The sequence below is a fragment of the Mustela lutreola genome, chromosome 8, assembly GCF_030435805.1.
Source record: "Mustela lutreola isolate mMusLut2 chromosome 8, mMusLut2.pri, whole genome shotgun sequence".
Lineage (NCBI taxonomy): Eukaryota > Metazoa > Chordata > Mammalia > Carnivora > Mustelidae > Mustela > Mustela lutreola.
This window is the reverse complement of record NC_081297.1, coordinates 86666870-86688226: the sequence shown is the minus strand read 5'-3', so window position 1 is coordinate 86688226 and position 21357 is coordinate 86666870. Positions and strand designations below refer to the sequence as shown.

General features: G+C 40.0%; 1 protein-coding gene across 2 annotated transcripts in view; it reads left to right on the top strand.

The window, feature by feature from the left end:
- The first annotated feature begins 8979 nt into the window (after positions 1 to 8979).
- IPO8 (importin 8) overlaps positions 8980 to 21357 on the top strand; it is an 85034-nt gene continuing 72656 nt past the window's right edge. For both annotated transcript variants that reach the window (XM_059185885.1, XM_059185884.1), the window contains exons 1-2: positions 8980 to 9284; positions 15228 to 15309. In XM_059185885.1, coding sequence (XP_059041868.1) covers positions 9201 to 9284; positions 15228 to 15309 — 166 coding nt within the window. In that variant the 5' untranslated portion in view covers positions 8980 to 9200. The remainder of the gene's footprint in view (positions 9285 to 15227; positions 15310 to 21357) is intronic.

Here is a 21357-nt window from a genome sequence, read left to right as displayed (position 1 = left end):
ACCACCTCATGGTTTTAACTTTCTCAACTCCATAAGAGCTATATTTTCACACTGCTTTCACATCACTGTTTTTACACTATGATCTTTCCTGTTTGCAAATTTTAATTCTTTAGCTTTAATGGCTGATACTCTATTGTGATTCTCGTGATAACTAGGATGATAGTTTATGTATTGTATAAGGTGGAGTAATTGTTTGGCATAGAGACATTAAAGTTTCTCCATATGAATTCCACTCTGCTTTTCCACTCTGCCACACACTTTATTTTGATGAAAAATTTAGATTTGTCACACTTGGTCCTTGACTTGCTAATTTATCTCAGGGGTATTCTTAATCACCCCTTTAATGACTTTTTAGCTTTTTGGCAACTGTTGACAACTAATAAATACAGCACACTTGTTATTGGTGCAAGACAGTGAATGCCAGAGTATAAAATACTGTTATGCCCATTATCAATACCAGGACGCCTAAGGCCCTCTAATTCTAAGATTTTGCAAGCATTATTTTTCTCTATTCATTTAATTTCAAGGGCTTCATTCCTTCAAATAAATGATTAATTTATTCTTAAATATGTGGCTTATCTAGTTTGTACCTGGCTCTGGGGCTGCAAAGATGTTCAGGCATATCAGGTATGTCCGTTTCATCCATTTTATTTGTTGAGAGCAAATCACTTTTCCATTTTGCTGTGCTCACCACAGGTGTAGCTGCCATCTGTTACCATATAGTGCTGTCAAAATAGCATTGACTCTACTTCCTATGTTGTACCTTTCTCATGACTTAACTCCACAACTGGAAGCCTGTACCTCCCACTCCTTCACTACTTTTCATCCTTCCACCCCTTCCCTTCAGGCCACCACTAGTTAGTTCTCTCTATAGATGGGTACGTTTCTGTTTTTGATTCCACATATAAGTGCAATGATATGGCATTTGTCTTTCTGTGACTTAACTCCATTTAGCATAATGCCTTCTAGGTTCATCCATGCTTTTGAAAATTGTAAGATCGAATTCCTTTTTTATGGCTGAATAATAGTCCCCTGTATATATGCACCACATCTTTGTACACTCCTCTATCTTGGGTTGCTTCCATGTCGTGGCTATTGTAACTAATGCTGAAGGACAATCTCTTCTTGAATTATTTCTTCGCTATCTGCCCCCTGCAATTCTGTATCTGGAACTCCTACTGTTCAGAAGCTAGACCTCCTTGGACCAGTTCTTTAATCTTTTGTCTCTACGTTCCACTTTTTCAGAGATTCCCTTAGTTTTATCAGTATAGTATAATAGTAAAATCTGGAGAAGCAGCGTAGATGCCTGCCAGCAGGGAACCAGTTAAGTCAGAAGGGAAGATACAGAATAGAGCAGAGTGTGCAATATTGTTTATAGAAACATTTCCAAATGTATGTGAACATGATTACTTGGATCTTTTTTTTTCTGGTAGTTTGTAACAAATTTGATAATATTGGCTCTAGGGAAAGGGGGATGTAGGAGGGAGGAGGAGGACTTTTTATTCTGAATCTTACTGTAGAACTTGAAATGGACATACCACTTTTTTGTTAAAAACTTTAACTTAGAATGGTAGATTTTATGGTTCACACCACCTTATCTTCCCTGGGATGGAGTTTGAGGATTTGTTTTCATTATCATTAAGCCTGGGGTAACACATGGAAGAGTTTTACCATAAAAACCTAAATTGTGGCACACCTAGGTGGCTCAGTCAGTCAAGTGCCTGCTTTTGGCTCAGGTCATGATTCCCAGGGTTCTGGGATCCAGTCCTGCATTGGGCTCCCCTCTCAGCGGGGAGTTTGCTTCTCCTTCTCTGCTGCTCCTCCTACTTGTTTTCTCACTCTTGCTCTCTCTCTCTTTCAAATAAATAAAATCTTTATTTTTAAAAAATAAAATCTTTAAAAAACAAAACAAAACCTAACTGCCTTCCCCCTTTCATTAATATTTGCATTTCCACCTCATTTACAGAACACCCTTAACCTTTGTGATCTTACTGGATCCTCACGGTGGCCCTAGTGAGGTAAATACTGTTTGACATAAGATGGAGACTTTTGGAGACTGACTTTCTGAGGCCACTAGCCGAAGTGCCTGGGTCAGACTTCACTCTCTCAAGCGCAGATACAGCCTACCATTTTATACAGTAGTTTTTCCTCTTCTTCAGTTCTCAGGTGCTGTTACTTTTATCATATTTCCCATTGTTTTGCCCATACAGATGTTTTCGGTTCACTACTCAGTTTTGCTCTGGTTAACTAAACACTTTGTGAACTGGATAAACTGCACTCGGAGCTGTTGTCACAAGGTGTAGTTGCAGTAGAGCCTGATGTTGATTTGGAGGACTCCTCCAGTGTAGGATGGGGAAAGCCTGAGGAAATAAACAGAACATTTTGAGGATGGAAAAAAAAAAGGGATCTGAGAAGTATTTCTTTAAATCCTAGTTAATACTACTCTCTTTAGGTTCTATCCCTTCCCACCACAACTACTATTTTAGTCTCTTGGAGAAGAGACTGTAGTCAGAAACTTCCTATCCCCTATTTAGCTTACTGATCACTGGTTTTTTAATTTTTATTTCTTTAAAAGATTTTATTTATTTATTTGACAGAGAGAGACAGCACAAGTAAGCAGGCAGGCAGAGAGAGAGGGGGAAGCAGGCTCCCTGCTGAGCAGAAAGCCTGATGCCAGGCTTGATTCCAGGACCCTGAGATCATGACCTGAGTGGAAGGCAAGACAACCCACTGACCCACCCAGGTGCCCTCTACATGTGTCATTTTAAAGGAGACTATTACTGACTTACATTAACAAAATACTTAAGATCTTACATTTATAAGATGTGTGTATATATTCTTGCATATATTTCAGATGTTATGATGTAGAGCCTTGGCAACATGACACTTTTGGGGTATTCACTTGCAGATTATTGATGATGGTTTAAAAAAATGTATAATTAACCTTAAATTTTAACTCCCATTTTCTATTTACTGTGTGGACTAGATTCAAGCTTACTAACATAGGCCAGCAGGTGAGCTGCTGCCAACAGGTGGGGAGGACAGCTGTGTGATACTCCATTTAGACGACTAAAATGTTAAATCTCAGAGGCCACAGTGGCAGTGCTTGGAGGAAAAACTACTTCGTGTAATTGGAGTTGTAATCATGTCAGTTATTCTCACTCTGCTGTATTTCTTGGGTAATGTCCATGTCTGTATGTCAGCTAACCTATATATAGATGACTCATAGTTCTCTAACAGTATCCCTGTGTTCCTTCCTGTAACCCCTGCTGTAGCTCTTTTGGGAGTGCCAGATGTGAATTTCCAGTTGTCACTGGAAACCTTTAGCAATCTAACACTTGAGCACTTGTAGTTCAGTATGTTCAAAGGCAAACTGATCTTCTCTCCAAACTTTTAATACTCCTTCATGTTGCCCTGTTTAATGACTTCCATAGGTCATCAAAGCTTGGACCTTCAGAATCATTGTTGACTTCCCTTTGCTACTTTATATATTGTATAATTCACAAGTTCCTGTTGATTCAACCTGTGAAATGTCTCACATCTGTCTTACCTTCTTAATTTCTATTGTGGATATGCTGTTTCAGACCCCTTATCTCTCTCACATTCATTCATGTATTCATTCAGCGAGTATTTATTGATTGCTTTTTATGTATCAGGCATAGTGTGAGACTAGATCTCACTAGGTCTCATTCAGTAAAGGTGAACAAGGTATGTTCTCTCTCTTAAATAGAATACAAAGATAGTTAATGCCGAGCATGTATCCTGGACAATGTGCTTACCTCATTTAGTCCTCACAACAGCTTTTGGAAGCATATGAGGAGACAGAGGTGACAAAGACAAAGAGGTGAGGCATATGCATACCATGATAGTACAATAAGACAATGTAGCTGGCTCACATTCTACCATAAATAATGTAAGTGCATTAAGAAATAGACATCCTCAGGACACCCTGGGTGGCTTAGTCGGTTGAGTGGCTGCCTTCAGCTCAGATCATGATCCCAGGGTCCTTGGATGAGTCCCACATCGGGCTCCTTCCTCAGCAGGGAGACTGCCTCTTCCTCTACCTCTGCCTGCTGCTCCCCTGCTTGTGCTCTCTTGCTGACAAATAAATAAATAAAATCTTAAAAAAAAAAAAAAGAAATAGACGTCCTTTCATGTAAAGTAAAAAACAGGACTCAATGAGCCATATATAAGTTAAACCTAAGTTACAGCTTAGGGACAGCTATTTTAAAATACTTGCAAAGAAATCTGAGAGCAGAACCATAGATGCTTATGGGTTTTTTTTTTTTTTTTTTTCCTGTTGCCTTAGACACTGCTAACTTGACAGCATTGTTTTTAAACTAATTTGTATTCAGAGTCTTTCCAAAACCCACAAAGTTTTTTTTTTTTTTTTTTTTTTTTATTTTTTTATTTTTTTATTTTTTATTTTTTATAAACATATATTTTTTATATACATATATTTTTATCCCCAGGTCTGTGAATCACCAGGTTTACACACTTCACAGCACTCACCAAATCACATACCCTCCCCAATGTCCATAATCCCACCCCCTTCTCCCCAACCCCCTCCCCCCGGCAACCCTCAGTTTGTTTTGTGAGATTAAGAGTCACTTATGGTTTGTCTCCCTCCCAATCCCATCTTGTTTCATTTATTCTTCTACGCACTTAAGCCTCCATGTTGCATCACCACTTCCTCATATCAGGGAGATCATATGATAGTTGTCTTTCTCTGCTTGACTTATTTCGCTAAGCATGATACGCTCTAGTTCCATCCATGTTTACCCTAAAGATACAAAACCCACAAAGTTTTAATGGGAGCATCAACTGTCTTTAATTAGACATTTTGTTAACATATTTATCTAAGATAATTGTTGATTCTTATGTAGTTATGAGAAATAATACAGGTGGATCCTGTGTATCTTTTAATTTCCTTTAGTGACAACATTTTTTAAAACAAGATACATATTACAACCAGGATGTTGAAATTGGTACAGTCAAGATAGAGAACATATCCATCACCAGAAGGATCCCTCATGTTGCCCTTTTATAGTATAGTAATGCCCATTTCCTTCTTGTCTCCATCCCCATTTAAGCCCTCACAACCACTGATCTGTTCTTCCTGTGACTTGTTTTTTTATGAATGTTATTTATTTTTTTTAAAGTAGACTCCATGCCCAGCATATGAGCCCACAGCAGGGCTTAAACTCACAACCCTGAAATAAAGACTTAGATCAAGATCTGAGCTGAGATCAAGTCAGACACTTGACTGAGCCACAGTGGCACCCCATTTAAGATGTTATATTAGTAAAACTTATATAAATGGAATCAGGTATTATGTCAGCTTTTGGGATTGTCTTTTTTCACTTAGCTTAATTCTCTGAAGATTTATCCTGGTTGTTGAATATTTCACTCCTTTTTATTACTCAGTAGTATTCCATGGTATAGATGTGCCAGTTTGCTTAACCACTGTTTTCCAGAGAGGTGGTATTTTAAACCTCACCAAAATATATGAGTGATCCAGGTTTCTCTGGTGTCACTTTTTTTTTTTTTTTGGTCTTTTCTCTTTATGTTATTGAATTAACTGTATCAGGCCTCTCCCTACTTCAAACCATCTTCAATGTTATCACAGCTCAGTTTTAGATATGTGCTTTAAAGGATTTGGTTTAGAAACATTTAGAAACAGGTAGAAACATTGAAGGCATTTGGATACATCCAGTTCAGGGAAAGAGATCTTGGTTAGAAGCAGTTTTGTGAGTTGTCCCTGTTGAGTTGATGGTTAAAGTTATATAAGTGGATGAAATGACAAAAGCAGGGGCGCCTGGGTGGCTCGGTGGGTTAAAGCCTTCGGCTCAGGTCATAATCTCAGGGTCCTGGGATCGAGCCCCACATCGGGCTCTCTGCTCAGCGGGGAGCCTGCTTTCTCCTCTCTGCCTGCTTCTCTGCCTACTTGTGATCTCTGTCTGTCATATAAATAAATAAAAAATCTTAAAAAAAAAAGACTCTAAGAAATGACAAAAGCAGAATGGGTTTAAGAAAAAGAGAAGAGGGCTGAAGACAGAGTCCTGAGAAGCACTGGTGTTTAAGACTTGGGTGATCAAGTGAGCAATCAAAATATTACGAATATAGGGCGACTGGGTGGCTCAAAGCATCTGCCTTCTCTCAGGTCATGATCCCAGGGTCCTTCGATGAGCCCTGCATCAGGCTCCCTGCTCAGCAGGGAGTCAGCTTCTCCCTCTCCCTCTGTGGGTGTGTTCTCTCTCTCAAATAAATCCTTTAAAAAATATTATAAATATATTCTTCAAAACAAGGAAACATTAAAAAAAAGAGCTTATAATACAGTGTTAGGTGCCTGACAAAGAGACATTTTCAGGTGAGAACTGAAAATGTCTCTTGCATTTGGTATCTAAAGGATCAGTGTTGGTTTTTGCTTGGCAGTTTCAGTGGGGGAAATGAGGGCAGAACCCTGGGGATAACTGACTGAAGTACAAGTAGAACTAAAGAAGTAGAGACAAGGAATGAAGACCATTCTTTGGAATAAAAAGTGAAAAAGAATGAACAATAATTAGCATTATTGGAGAAAGATTGTCTTTTAACTGGGGGAAATGTTTTTAGGCTGAGGTTGAATCGGTGGAGAGAAAGGGATTGAAAATATAAGAACAAGTTTTACAAAATTTTTGGCTGTGAGCATATAATTACTCAAAATCTATTTTTATTTTTATTTATTTTTAAGATTTTATTTATTTATTTGAGAGAGAGACAGTGAGAGAGAACATGAGCGAGGAGGTCAGAGGGAGAAGCAGACTCCCCATGGAGCTGGGAGCCTGATGTGGGACTCGATCCCGGGACTCCAGGATCGTGACCTGAGCTGAAGGCAGTCGTCCAACCAACTGAGCCACCCAGGCGCCCTCAAAATCTATTTTTAAATTGTTTTTTAATAGAGTTTATTTAATTGAGAGACAGAGAGAGAGCATGAGCAGGGGAGTGGCAGAGGGAGAGGAAGAGCAAGAAGCAGACTCCTCACTGAGCCCCTTTCCACCGGCGGGGCTCAATCCCATGATCCAGGGATCATGACCTGAGCTGAAGGCAGACGCTTCACCAATTGAGCCACCCAGGTGCCCCTCAAAATTTATTTTAATGAAAAGTATATAGAAAAGTGAGCTTTATTTATTTATTTATAAAATGTTTATTTGACAGAGATCACAAGTGGGCAGAGAGGCGGGGGGGGGCACGGGGGGCGGGGGAAGCAGGCTCCCTGTGGTGCAGAGAGCCCAATGTGGGTTTCGATCCCAGGACCCTGAGATCATGACCTGAGCCGAAGGCAGAGGCTTAACCCACTGAGCCACCCAGGCACCTGACAAGTGAGATTTATTGAGCAAGGTGCCAGAAGAGATGGAGAGAATTAGGTTCAGATTGGGGATAAGGAGGTGAATAGGGGTAAGCAGAGATTAATTTGTGTTTGAGTGAGTTGAGCCTGATGGCTTTGCTCATCTTTGCAGGGCTCCATGAGACAGGTAGGAGTTTGAGAAGAGTCTTGAGGTTGGGAACGGTTGCTGGGAAATGGACGATGGTTCTGATCAATGAAGGAATAGGATTGTTGAGCCTAAAAAAAGAGTACACGTGGAGGCACCTGGGTGGCTCAGACAGCTGGGCATCTGCCTTTGGCATAGGTTGTGGTCCTGTGTTCCTGGGATCAAGTCACACATTGGACTCCTTGCTAAGCGGGGAGTCTGCTTCTCCCTCTGCCTACTTCTCCCCTGCTGTGCTCTCTCTCTCTGACAAAAGAGAAAAGAAAAAACACACAACTGTGGAAGTATTAATTTGCATAGTGGGTCAAGGGTGGACCTAAGAAGTTGAATTGGGAGTTTCAAAGCAGAGGATGTGTAGTCAGGTATGGGAGACTAAGGATAACTAAAAAAGTAATGGAGTTGGAAAACAGGTGAAGAATTACTGGGGGAGAGAGAAATGGAAGAATAGGTCCTAATTTGAAAAGAGGATACTGGAGTTAAGATTTCAGAGGTCAAGGAGCTTTAGATTATCATTAGTTCCAAGAAAGTGGGTTAATGAAACAGTGTGGAGATGAAAACACTACATTTCCAACGACCCTGGAGTACTAAGGTAAGGAGTTTGAATATTATCTTAAAATTGATGGGAAATCACCAAGGAAGGGACGTGACAGTCTTAACCTTTAAGAAACATTACTCTAATGGCAGTGTGGAGGATGGACTAACGAGGGGGAAACTGGAAGCGGTAAGAGACATTGCCAACCACTAGGCCATTGAATTTTTTGGGCCAGATAATGCCACAGTGGGTGATAATTGTATAATTCTTCTTGCCTTTCACTACTCTTCTGAGAAGATACGGACATCTTTCAGAAACTCTCAGGCGCAATAGTTTCTCTGATGTCTTTATTTTCACCATTACTCTGTAAATACTTTTACATTTGTATCTTCTGTCAGATTTTACGTTCCTTCATAATAACCTGCATGTCAGTAATCTTCTTATAATGTGGTACCTAAATATCTTAGTACTCTGGCCCCAAAACATGTTTAACAGATGTTCAGCGAATGAATGAATGAATGAATGAATGGAGATGGCTCCCACAGACCAAAGGAACCCTGTCCTCCTATGAGCTAATGATCTTTAAGGTCCCAACAAGTCTGCCCTGGAACAGGTTCAGTTGTGATGCCCAAACACTTTCGTACTAACAAAAAGTGCCATTCCATGTAAAGAGATCTCGAGCCCGGTTGTTTCCTTATCTGGGAAGCAGGTGAGGCTGTTTTCCGTAAGGCAGCATGGCGGACGCTTGCTGGAGCCGGTGAGCGCGGTTTCCCTCCCGGGAAGAAGCCATTACTGTTTTCCGTACAGCAGCATGGGGGCCGCCTGCGGGAGCTGCCATAGTATCACGCCCTGGGGGAAGAGGCCGCCGTAAAGGAAGCGCCGCTTCCTCTTCTCATTTCTCCCGCCTCCCACCGGCTGTCGTAAAAGGGTGAATGGAGAGCGAGTTGTGGGGGGTAGAAAGGGAGGACAGGGGGCGCGGAGTCAGAGTGGCGCAGCAAGTGGCTGCAGGTGGCGACGGTGGCGGGGGGTGGGGAGTGAGGTAGTCTGGGGTCGCGGAGGAGGAGGCTGAGAGGATCAAAAGAAAAACTAAAGCTGCAGTCTGGCCTACTGATCCGGGGGCCGCGGAGCCCCCACCCGGGGAGATGGACCTCAACCGGATCATCCAGGCGCTGAAGGGCACCATCGACCCGAAGCTGCGGATTGCAGCTGAGAATGAGCTCAATCAGGTGAGGAGCGGGCCTGCGGCGCCCCCCTGGGCCCCCCGCGGGCTCACCGGGCTCTCCCTCCTCGGCGCCCCCGATCTCCACCCCAACCCCGGCTTCGGACCCCGACGCTCGTCCCGGCCCGCCCCCCACCCCCAGCCCCCGGGGGCCAATTGAGCGGCACTCCCCGGATCTTTCTTGAACAACTCGCGCACCTGTTGGCCACCTTTGCATCTCTTCCTGTCGTTTTCCTTCCACGGTGCAGTTTGTTCAGTCCACTGGATCGCTGAAAGAGGCTTTGGAAAGCTTGGCCAGTGTTCGCAGGGTGTGTGATTTCCCGAAGTACGCTGATTTAGGGAAGGGGGTGGGAAATTTCGCTTAAAATTCGGATCTGAGTTAGCTTTTTTCCAGACCCTGCCTTTTTTGGGTGTTGCGGTGGGAAGCCCTCCCATCGCCTGCTTCTGTGGGGTTGGTAGGACTGTTTTGACACTGATTGGCAGAGTTTTGTTGGAGCTCTGGGAAAGGCGGCCAGGAGAGAGCAAGGGAGAGGACAGGCAGTTTTCATCGTGGTATATTGTATAAAAGACACGTCGATTAATGTGCGTTTGGAGGTATTTCTTATAAGCGCTAAAATGTGTAAGACTTTCTTTTATCTTCCATCCTCTGTTCTTACTGGCCCTAACGTTGTTCCAGGGTTACCACCGACATTTCGAAATTGTAGTGATCCCAAAATTTAGCTCCTGTTTTCCTCCTCCCCTGTAAGGATGAATGATAGACTTCTCACTAAAAAGTACGAATTAAGGTCTACTCCCTAGGGTAGAGTGACAGCTGGTTGAGGTTGGGGTAATCCTTAAAATGTAAAGGAATATACCTAAATTAGTGGTTTTCAAGGTGCTGCCCAGGATGAGCAGAATCTACATCATCTGGAAACTTGCTGGAATTGGAAATTACTGGGCTTCACATTTAGAGAATCAGAAACTCTGGGGGTGGGTCCCAATTATTTTTTAATTAGCAAGCTAGGTGATTCTGTGCTTCCTGAAGTGTGAGAGCAGCTGTCTTAAGTAAAAGTTTCTGTGGGAGTTCACTAAGGTTTTCCTGGTTGGAGTTGACTTTAAAGTGCAACTGTGCATTTAAATCTTTGAAATCCAGTGGGAAATCTGGACGGTGTTTGGAGTAAGGGTGAATTCAGGATTCCCAAGAGATAAAAGGGAGAGTGAAAGCACTGGAGGGAAGGTGGAGTTAAACAGAAGCCTAAAGAGCATGTGTTGTTACCTCAAAAAGAAAAGGACTCTCATTCAAAATAGGGGAACGTTAAAGTCAGTACCTGTCTCAGGCTTTGCGAAGCAGGGTACTATATGTTGATTGGCTCGAAGAATAGTAATCCAGGGGTTGCTTAGAAGGAACAAAGCAAGAGCTGAACTTGCAATCTATTAGTATGACCAGGGGCATTGGCCTGTTTGTGACCCCCTTCTCTTCCCAGTGAGGCCAGATGTTATTTTAATAGTGTCAGTAGGGATCATATCTTTGGTATCATGTTGTACCTTCCTGCCTCTGTTCGCCTATCCTTGCTTTGTTTCTGATTCATCAATGTGTAAGTGATTCATCAATGTATAAGTGTCTGTCCCCAGACAGAGGGGAAAGGTTGGTGGGAAAGCCTGCAGAACTAGAAGAGACCCTTGGGACCCCAGTCTACATTTTTCTTCATGGGATTTTAGTTCAAACCCATTTCATCCTCACTCTGCCCTGCCCCATATCCACCCATTTCATCACAAACCATAGTTTCCTCTGCAACTGCTCTAAGTAGCTTATTGCTATGCCACTCTTTGGCATTACGTTTTGTACAATGCTTTGGATTGTAATACACTCTTACTAAGTACTTTTAAAAAAAAAATTGTAAGTAGAAGACAAGTATAATGCCGCATAACCTTATAGTTATGGCTTATATGGCTATAATGTTGGGTTTTGTGTGCTTATTCTCTATCACCACTGTAATGTCCTGCTTTGCTTGTGGGGAATCTATCATAAGTGATTAGGGTCCAGCTTGTTTATTTTAGTCTAGGTCCCCCCTCAGCAACTATGCTCTGCCTAGGAACTGGAGGCAGCTTCTGCAATGTACTGATCTGTCAATTGCCTTGTAGAAGAGTAGGCAGTTTCAAAACATAACGGCCTCTGTTCTGAGGGATAGATTCTTGTTTGGAGTTACATTTTTCTGTAGTCAACATATTTCTGTTACTGGTTATTGGTTCCTTGATTGCTGTGTGTGATATTGTTTCTGTGGAAACATTTTGTGTGCATTTTCATTTTTTAAAAAAGATTTATGTATTTGAGAGAGGAGAGCTTGTGAGCCTGGGGAGGGACAGAGGGAGAGAGAAACTTAAACAGACTGTACTGAGCATGGAGCCTGAAACGGGGCTCAGTATCATGACCCCGAGATCATGACCTGAGCCAAAACCAAGAGTTGGATGCTTAACCAATGGAGCCACTCAGGAGTCCCCAGAAAACACATTTTCAGTTTTATCTCAGGATATTAAGAATGCATCCTTTGTGCATTCCTCCTTGTTTTTAGGCCCAGAAGTCACCTTAGCAGCAGCAAAGGGAAACAGGAGTGGGTAGATATCTTGCTCCAGTAACTCATCCACAAAGTTATCTTCTTTTAATAAAACATTCTCCACATGGCCTCAGTAGCGAAATAAAAATAATTACTTTCTTTGCTGAGCTTTGGAATCCCTGTTTTTCTGTGCATCTGTCTGTATCATTTTTATTGCCCTTTAAGAGGGTTTGTTTATATGAATAACATTTATTTGTTTATTTATTTTTAAAGATTTTATTTATTTATTTATTTGACAAAGAGAGAGAGGCAGGGAGAGAAGGAACACAAGGGGGGCGAGATTGAGAGGGAGAAGCAGGCTTCCTGCTGAGCGGGGAGCCTGATGTGTGGCTCGAACCCAGGACCCTGGGATCCTGACCTGAGCCACCCAGGTGCCCCATGAATAACATATTTATTGAGTTCTCATGCAGACACTAATGTAAGGCTCTGCTTTCACAGAGCTTGCATTCTGGTGGGGGATAGTGATAAGTAAGTAGTATTAGGTCATAAGTGCTATAGTGCTATAGATAGTAAAGTCCTGGAGAGACAGTGTTGGAGTGTATAAATAATGTGATCATTCTCTGAAGAGTGACACTGAGCCGAGACCTAGATGTTGTGAAGGAGTGAAGCAGGTGAAGAACTGGGAGAGAAACAGGGAAGAGCAAGTCCAATAAAGGCCTTCAGCTTGGCATATTGGAGCACTTGAAAAGGTAATGTACTGGGAGCCATGAGGCAGAGAACGGGAGGCAGCAGGTCTTTGCTTTAAAATGAGTTCTCATCAAATGCAGAATTATGCTAAGTAAATACACTATTTTCAGAAAACTTCAGAGATACAAAGTAAATATTGAGAAATGTCTTTCATTTTTTTCTTAGAAACCTGAACTCCGAGGTGGAAAAAGAAATTGGATAAATATTTGTGAGGAAAAATTGTATGAGACTTTATCTGAATTTACCTTTGGATGTTTTAGCTGACCAAATTAACATAGTTTGAATCAAGGTTGAAAGGAGAAGACAAAAAGTTGCACAAGGTCATTAAAATGGCAGACAGTTGCAAAAAAAATGGAGTTCCAAAATGTGTACAAAGGCAATAGTGTTGAAGTCAAAGCAGTCTCCACAATAACTACTCTAAAATAGATACTGTTAGTCTAAGTGTACAGGTTATTTTGTACTTATGTGTAATAAGTATCTATACTGGAGAGATTAGAACTAAGCTATGGATGTTTTAGTCTTGGATTCACCATGGGATCTTTCTGTATCTGAAATGTTACAAACATGAGTTATTTTATAATAATGTACATGTAGAAGGTTAGAAGATTGGGCTAAATCTGTGTTATTTTGACTCCTGTAAACTGCTGTTAGGAGAAATCTGTTTTCTTAAAAATTACTTTAAAATGGTGGTTTCAATTATGAATGAAAAAGAACTTTATGTACAACAGATTTAAAATTCTGAGGTTTAGATAGGATGAAAGGAAGAACAATTATAGGATAATTAAAATTTTTTAAAAAAGTTTTATTTATGTATTTGACAGGGAGAGAGACAGTGAGAGAAGAAACACAAACGGAGAGAGGGAGAAGCAGGCTTCCTGCCAAGCAGGGAGCCCGATGTGGGTCTCAGTCCCAGGACCCCGGGACTATGACCCAAGCTGAAGGCAGATGCTCAACAACTGAGCCACCCAGGCACCTGGATAATTCAAAATTTTATAGAAAGAATTGGAAAGCAAAATGTTCTTGAATGGAAAAGATCGATATTAAAATCTCGATACAAATTTTCCCCGAAAATTTTAGTCCTTTATCTTATTAATGCTGTTATGAATAAATGAGTAGGAAAGATGGTTAAATTAAAAAGTTGAGTGGTGGGCGCCTGGGTGACTCAGCTGGTTAAGCGACTGCCTTCAGCTCAGGTCATGATCCCAGAGTCTGGGGATCGAGTCCCACGTCAAGCTCCCAGCTCTATGGGGAGTCTGCTTCTCTCTCTGACCTTCTCCTCTCTCATGCTCTCTCTCATTCTGTCTCTCAACTAAATAAAGAACATCTTAAAAAAAAAAAAATTGAGCAGTATATGTAAACCTAGTGGTATGTTGAAAAAGATGCCACTGTAGGTCCAGGCTCCTGGGAGAAGGGAAGCTGAACAGATTCTCTTCATCATTGTTGGCTTTAGCCTTACTGAGAATTTGTGAATCTTTTCTGGGAATGTCAGCGGGCAAGGCCAAGTGTAAGCTCTGGGAATGTGGCAGAAAGGTTACCTGGTCCAGGTACTTGACATTTGGGGGAGAGTATTATCAAAAGGAACTGGCTGTTCTGTATTTTTTTTTTTTAATTATTTATTTATTTATTTATTTTTACTTCTACAGTCAGCCTGTCAAAACTCAGGGGTAGGTCAAAGTAGAACTAGTTGGGGGTGGCGGGGAACTGACCCAGGCAGCACACACATCAGCACAGACTTACTTGGGTGTCAGGTTTAAAAGATGATCCTCCAGGTGCCTCGGTGGCTCAGTTGGTTGAGCGCCTGCCTTTGGCTCAGGTCATGATCCTAGGGTTCCAGGATTGAGTCCTGGGTTGGGCTTCTTGCTTATGGGGAGCTTGCTGCTTCTTTTGCCTGCTGCTCCCACTGCTTGTGTTCTCTCTCTCTGACAAATAGATAAATAACATCTTTAAAATAAAATAAAATAAAATAAAGGATGCTCCACCAACAGGGCAGCTGGTGGTGACAACTCTCAACACTGTCTTATGAGGCACATTGTTCCAGCCTGGACTGGTTCTTCGTAGCTCATTGCACAGATAATTAACATTATCTTGTCTGTTTTCCTATGCTGGATCCATGTTTTCGTTTGACAGAAATACTATCAGCAAAATTAAAGCACAAATAAGCTGGGAAGAAACACTTGCAATGTGTAGGTCCAATAAAAGTTAGGATTTTAAATTTATAAATAGCTCTTAGGATTTATTAAGAATGAAACAAATACTCTTCAAAAAAGGATAAAGGGAATAATTTGTAGAAGAAAACAAATAGCCAACAGAAAGGATAAATTTTAACTTAGCAGAAATGTAATTTAAAACAAGAATCAATTTTGAAGGAATGATAATGCTAAACATTGTATTGGATAGGTGGGTATATACTACTTTTGGGAGTGTAGATCGCTACACATTTTCTGGAGAGCATTTTAACAATATATGTTAAAAAACAAAAATATTCATACCCCTTTATTCATCAATTTATTACAATTTTGATTTGAAGTATTTCAGTAATTTATTTTTGCCTTGGAAAATTTCTCTCACTATAAAAGTTTTCCTTTTATTTGGACAGTAATGTATTCAGTAACAGTGCTAACAGTTATTCATTTATATTGGCCTATTTTATAAATATTTCTTTGTAATTTCAGTCCTACAAGATTATCAATTTTGCCCCCAGTTTACTTCGGATTATAGTCTCTGACCATGTGGAATTCCCAGTACGCCAGGCAGGTGAGTAGTTTTTTCATCCTTTATAAAATTATTTGTATCTGTGATTTCTTTAAAAAAATAGGAAGCACACATAAAGTATTTCTAATGGCTTAAAAACTCTCTTTTTCCTTGGAAATTTAGAGGTAGATACTGAGCTTTTACATCTTCCCTGGTTTTTCCTCTCCTCCTCTCCTTTTCACCTACTGATTCCTTGCCTCTGTAACTTTGCCATTTTCCCCCTTAGTTTTCACAATTCCAGTGGCTTAATCTCCCTAATTCTTTATGATTCCTGGTGGCCCACCCTTTGGTTCCATAGATGAAGACCGTGAATTTATGTATGTGGATTTGAGCTCCATTCATAAGTCAGATTGTGGATGTAATATATGTGCACAGGTGTTCCTAAACACGTGTTTGGGGAACAGGACTTTTCTTTTTTTTTTTTTTTTTAAGATTTTTATTTATTTATTTGACAGAGATAGCAGCAGCAGAGGGAGGGGCAGAGAGGGGGGGAGAAGCAGACTCCCCACTGAGCAGGGAGCCTGATGTGGGGCTGGATTCCAGGACCCTGAGAGATCATTACCTGAGCCGAAGTCAGAGGCTTAACTGCCTAGCCACCCAGGCGCCCCAGGACTTCTGTTTTAAACTTGAGACTTACTTTCAAGTGCTGTGTGACCTTATGGTAGTTCCGTGGTATTGTGCCTTCCTCTTTTTTGCCTTTTTAATGAGCTGGTCCTTACAGGTCAGAATGTAAAAAATGGCGAACGTCTTGGAGTGTCATGAGTCCTGAAAAGATGGTAATATCAAGATAAAGGGAATAAAATGATAAATGCTAATTTATTTAAAACTCTTTTTTTAAAGCTCGGCCACTTGATATATATTCTATTTTTGTTTGTTTGTTTGTTTTTTGTTTTTAAGATTTTAATCATCTATTTGACCGAGAGAGACAGTGAGAGAGGGAACAAAAGGAGGGGGGGGGATGGAGAGGGAGAAGCAGGCTTCCTGCCGAGCAGGGAAGCCTGCTGCAGGGCTAGATCCCAGGACTCCTGGATCATGACCTGAGCCAAAGGCAAATGCCTAACGACTGAGCTGCCCAGGGCACCCCAATATATATTCATTATGAATAATTTGGGCAACACAGAAAAATACGAAGATGAAAGTAAAAAAATTTACTCAATATTCATTGCTCAGAAATGGCCATCATTAACATTACGCAAACATTAGTCTTTGCAGGTACAGGTAGGGAGAGATCAACAATTTTATACAGGTAAGATTATACTCTACACGCTGATAAAAGTATTTAATTTTCCTTGAGCATAACGAAAAAGAGGTAAGGAATCATTAGCTTTGGGGAAATACTTGTAGCAATATGCATGATTCCCTAAAGATCCCTTTGTTATTAAGAAAATCTTATGGAGAGACTCTTAATCTCACAAAACAAACTGAGGTTGCTGGGGGTGGGTTTGGGAGAGGGTGGTGGGGTTATGAACATTGGGGAGGGTATGTACTATGGTGAGTGCTGTGAAGTGTATAAACCTGGCGATTCATAGACCTGTACCCCTGGTGCTATAATACATTATATGTTTATAAAATAATTAAAAAAAAAGAAAAGCTTATGTTGTAATTATTTATAACTTTAACAAGGTGTATAAGACTTATGTATAGATTTTTTGAAATTGTAACTCTGTTGTTTAATCTTTGTTTTATGAAATAGGGCTGTTCTGAAATCACATTTTGCTAAATGGAAACTATTTTAATAATCTAAGTGTTTATAGGGCCATCGCAGAGTTCCTGTGAAGCTTTGTAGAAATAGTATTTTTAAAGATTTTAACAGTTTATTGATTTAATATGTCTTCTTTACATGACATATAAACACTACAAAAACTCATTGGATTGCCCCAATTACACCCCCAGAGATACCTGCCATCAGCTTTGGTGCAAGGTTCTCCAATTCCCTTTTTTCCTGTAGATTTGATAATTTTAAAATGTAACAAAAATATGTTTTTATTCCACATGGTGTTTTATAACTTTCTTTCTCCCATTGAACCATATACCCTTGGGGGGTCTTTCCATACCAGTGTATATGCATATACATGTGCTTTATTCTTTGTAACAATTGTTCATTATTTCTTTGTACAGAACTACTTTAGTTTATTCAAACAATTTGATATTGATGGATATTTCCTTTATTGTCCCTTTTTTGTTGTTATTGTTGATAGAGGCAAAGCTATAATCAGAATCCTTGGACATTTATCTCAGGATACTTGTGAAAATATTTTCAAAGAATAAATAACAAGAAATGGAGATGCTGGGTAGATATTAATGATATTAAAATTTTCAGTTTTGAATCTTCTCACCAAGTTGCTTTTGCTTACTTTTTGTATCATATCTGCAATAATGCTAGGTTCCTCATATCCTCTATACAACTTTGAATCTTAATAATGTATGTAACTGAGGGTTTTTTTTTTTTTTTTTTAAGATTTTATTTATTTATTTGACAGAGAGATCCCAAGTAGGCAGACAGGCAGGAAGAGAGAGAGGGGGAAGCAGGCTCCCCACCGAGCAGAGAGCCCTATGTGGGGCCCGATCCCAGGACCTTAGGGTCATGACCTGAGCTGAAGGCAGAGGCTTAACCCACTGAGCCACCCAGGCGCCCCTATAACTGAGTTTTGATATGAAATGTAAATAGCACTTACAGGCAGTTTTTCTTCATAATTTATGTAGATTTCAAATCTGTTAGTCACAAGACAGAGTTTATCTTGGTGGTTATTTTTTATTAGGACAGTTTTCTCTCTTAGAGCATCTATTTTATCATTGAATGTAAAATATACAGTGTAAAATTCTACATTATATCTCCCCTAAACTTATAAAATTTCTGTCCTATTTAATCTATTATTAAAATACAGAGATACCCCAAGAACCTTATGGTGACACCCAGACAGGTAATTTATCATTTTATCATGACATTTAAAAAAGAATGATGTGATTTTTTCCTTTAAAAAGAAGTCAACCTGTATAAAGCTATAAAAAATATGCTAATATTAAATGGAAAGACATAGTTCTGCAGAATAGTCAGTTCTAGATTTTTTGGCTTGTGGGCAATCCTATAATATTCTTGTTACCATCAATCAAGCTCATTAGTGAATGTCCCTTATTACTTTACTGTGGAGAAATAGGGAAAAAAATGTAATATTTTGACATTGATAAGCAAAACAAAATAAATCTGAATGTTCTGTAATTTTCGAGTATTAAGAAGCATAATAGCATTCTTAATATTATTATCCAATGTACAGAGAAAGGAGCCCATCTTAAATTTAGTATAGTTATGATTAAGAATCTCTCAGGTGGCTTTGTTTTCAACTTTTTACTCCTTGCTTGCGAGGAGACCCTCTAATATACCTAATCCTAGTTTCAGAAATGTGGTTTCTTTAGTAAATTTTGGAGTTGCTATGAGCAGAAAAGTTGTTTGGATTTGAAAGTGGTAGTTGAGGGGCATGTGGCTGGTCTGGTCACTAGAGTGTGTGACTCTTGATCTCGGGGTTATACATTTGAACCCCATGTTGGATGTGGAGATTACTTAAAAATAAAATCTTAAAAAAAAGATTAAAAAGTAAATAAATGAAAGTGGTAGTTTAGGGTTGGATGTTACATTAGACCTGATGAAGTCATTGTTGGTGACTGGTGAGGGGACCCTCATTTGAAAAGTAGCATGGGTCTGTTTTCTGTAAGTTGCTTGCTTTTATGTTCTTCTGACGTGTTGTATATATTTTTAAAAGATGGATGGGGGGGTGCATGGGTGGCTCAATGGGTTAAGCATCTGCCTTCGACTCAGGTCATGATCTCAGGGTCCTGGGATCGAGACCCACATCAGGCTCTCTGCTCAGCAGGGAGCCTGGTTCCTCATCTTTCTTTCTCTCTCTCTCTGCCTATTTGTGATCTCTGTCAAATAAATGAATAAAATCTTAAAAAAAAAAAAAAATGGATGGAGTGTCCCTGGATGGCTCAGTGGGTTAAAGCCTCTGCCTTTGGCTCGGGTCATGATCCTGGGGTCTTGGGATTGAGCCCCACATCGGGCTCTCTGCTCAGCAGGGAGCCTGCTTCCCTCTCTCTCTCTGCCTACCTCTCTGCCTACTTGTGATCTCTGTCAAATAAATAAATAAAATCTTAAAAAAAAAAAAAAGATGGATAGGGAGGGATATAAAAATTCAGCCTATAGCTTATTCACAAACACTAAGGTTAACCTTAGTGTTCTAGAATACAGAACCTAGAAAAAATTGGAAAGATGCCTCTGATCAGTCCAGCAGCATAACAAGAAACTCTTTCATTAAAACCCATGTGTCTTGTATGTAGGAAGCTCTTGGCTTTTATTCAGAACCTATTTACTCTTGTTTTGGTTATAATTTACATACACTATTCAACTTCCTAGCCTGTAACAGATTAATGAATAAGAGAGAGAGGGACTACCAAATTACAATGAAAAATGGAAAAACCTAGAAACATTGACTCAAAAAGCCCAGCGTTGTACTTCAGTGAGTTCCTACTGGCATCCTTTCCCCTTTGAGATTGTGGGATCGACTGACCTGTATAGTTGTGAGTCTGGATTCCTGAGCATAGGGCTTAAGTGATGATCTGTTGTGCTTGAGAGGGAGAGAACTGTGTGTATGCGTTAGAAAGTTAATTTTAGACTTAAGATGCTTGGAATGGTGGATTTTGCAGAAAAACAAAGTTTAATAATTTCCATATGACTGGATTAATGATATTTGTGTTTTGTTAGCTCTGGCAAATGGTTAAATAGATAACTTTAATTAGATGATGAAAGGAAGGTTTTTAGATTATTGATAGTTTGAATTATCTTTGGTACTTTTTCTTCATTATTCTTAGCAATCCATGATTATCTATATGAGAAATAAATACTCTCATTAACTTGTAACAGGTTCAATTTTATTTTAACTAATTGAGGATTTAATTTTTTAAAAAGATTTTATTTTTTTATTAGAGTGCACGTGTGTGTGAGTGCAGAATAGGAAGGGAGAGGGACAAGCAGACTCCTCACTGAGTGCAGAGCCTGATGAGGGGCTCAGTCTCCGGACCCTGAGATCATGACCTGAGCTGAAATCAAGAGTCAGATGCTTAACTGACTGAGCCACCCAGGTGCCTCTAATTGAGGATTTATTATTTTATTATTTTATTTTGTTTTTAAGAACTTTAAAAAAATATATTTATTTGAGAGAGAGGGAAAGAGAGGAAGAGTGTGCACAAGTGGGGATTGAGCACACAGAGACAGAAGCAGGCTCCCTGCTGAGCTCCCCACACTGGGCTTGATCCCAGGACCCTGGGAATGTGGCCAGAGCTGAAGGCAGGCGCTCAAATGACTGAACCATCCAGGCACCCCAAGGATTTATTTTAACATCTACAAATTAGTGTGCCTTTTATGTAGGCTATCTTATATGGTGCCCAGCAATAAAAATATTTTTTAGTGGTAAAATTAATGGTATTTAATGACTGTATTATAAATAAGACCATGATTTTACCATGTCTGTACCTTTGGAATCTGCAAGTTGCTGTTTGTCAAGTTCATAATTTCATTACATTTCAGTTGTACTAGAGCCAATGTAGAACATGTTGGTTTATTCTCTGTGTCATAATGCTTCTGTGAACCAATTGAATTTTATGTAAAATTGGGATAAAGGTGGGTTGGGGGAAGAATGGAGAGGAGAAACTCAAGGGAAGAAAGTTAAAATGCTTTGCAGATCGCATCTATTTATTTTTATATATAAAGTATATATAAGTGTATGATGTAATAAGTATTTATTTCCATTAATGTTCATTTGGGATAGTTAGAAAGCTTCACATTGCCTATCAAAACCCTATCTTAGGGGCACCTGGGTGGCTTAGTGGGTTAAGCCTCTGCCTTAGGCTCAGGTCATGATCTCAGGGTCCTGGGATTGAGCCCCACATCGGGCTCTCTGCTCAGCAGGGAGCCTGCATCCCTCCCTCTCTCTGCCTACTTGTGATCTCTCTCTCTCTGTGTGAAATAAATAAATAAAATCTAAAAAAATTTTAAAAAGCCCT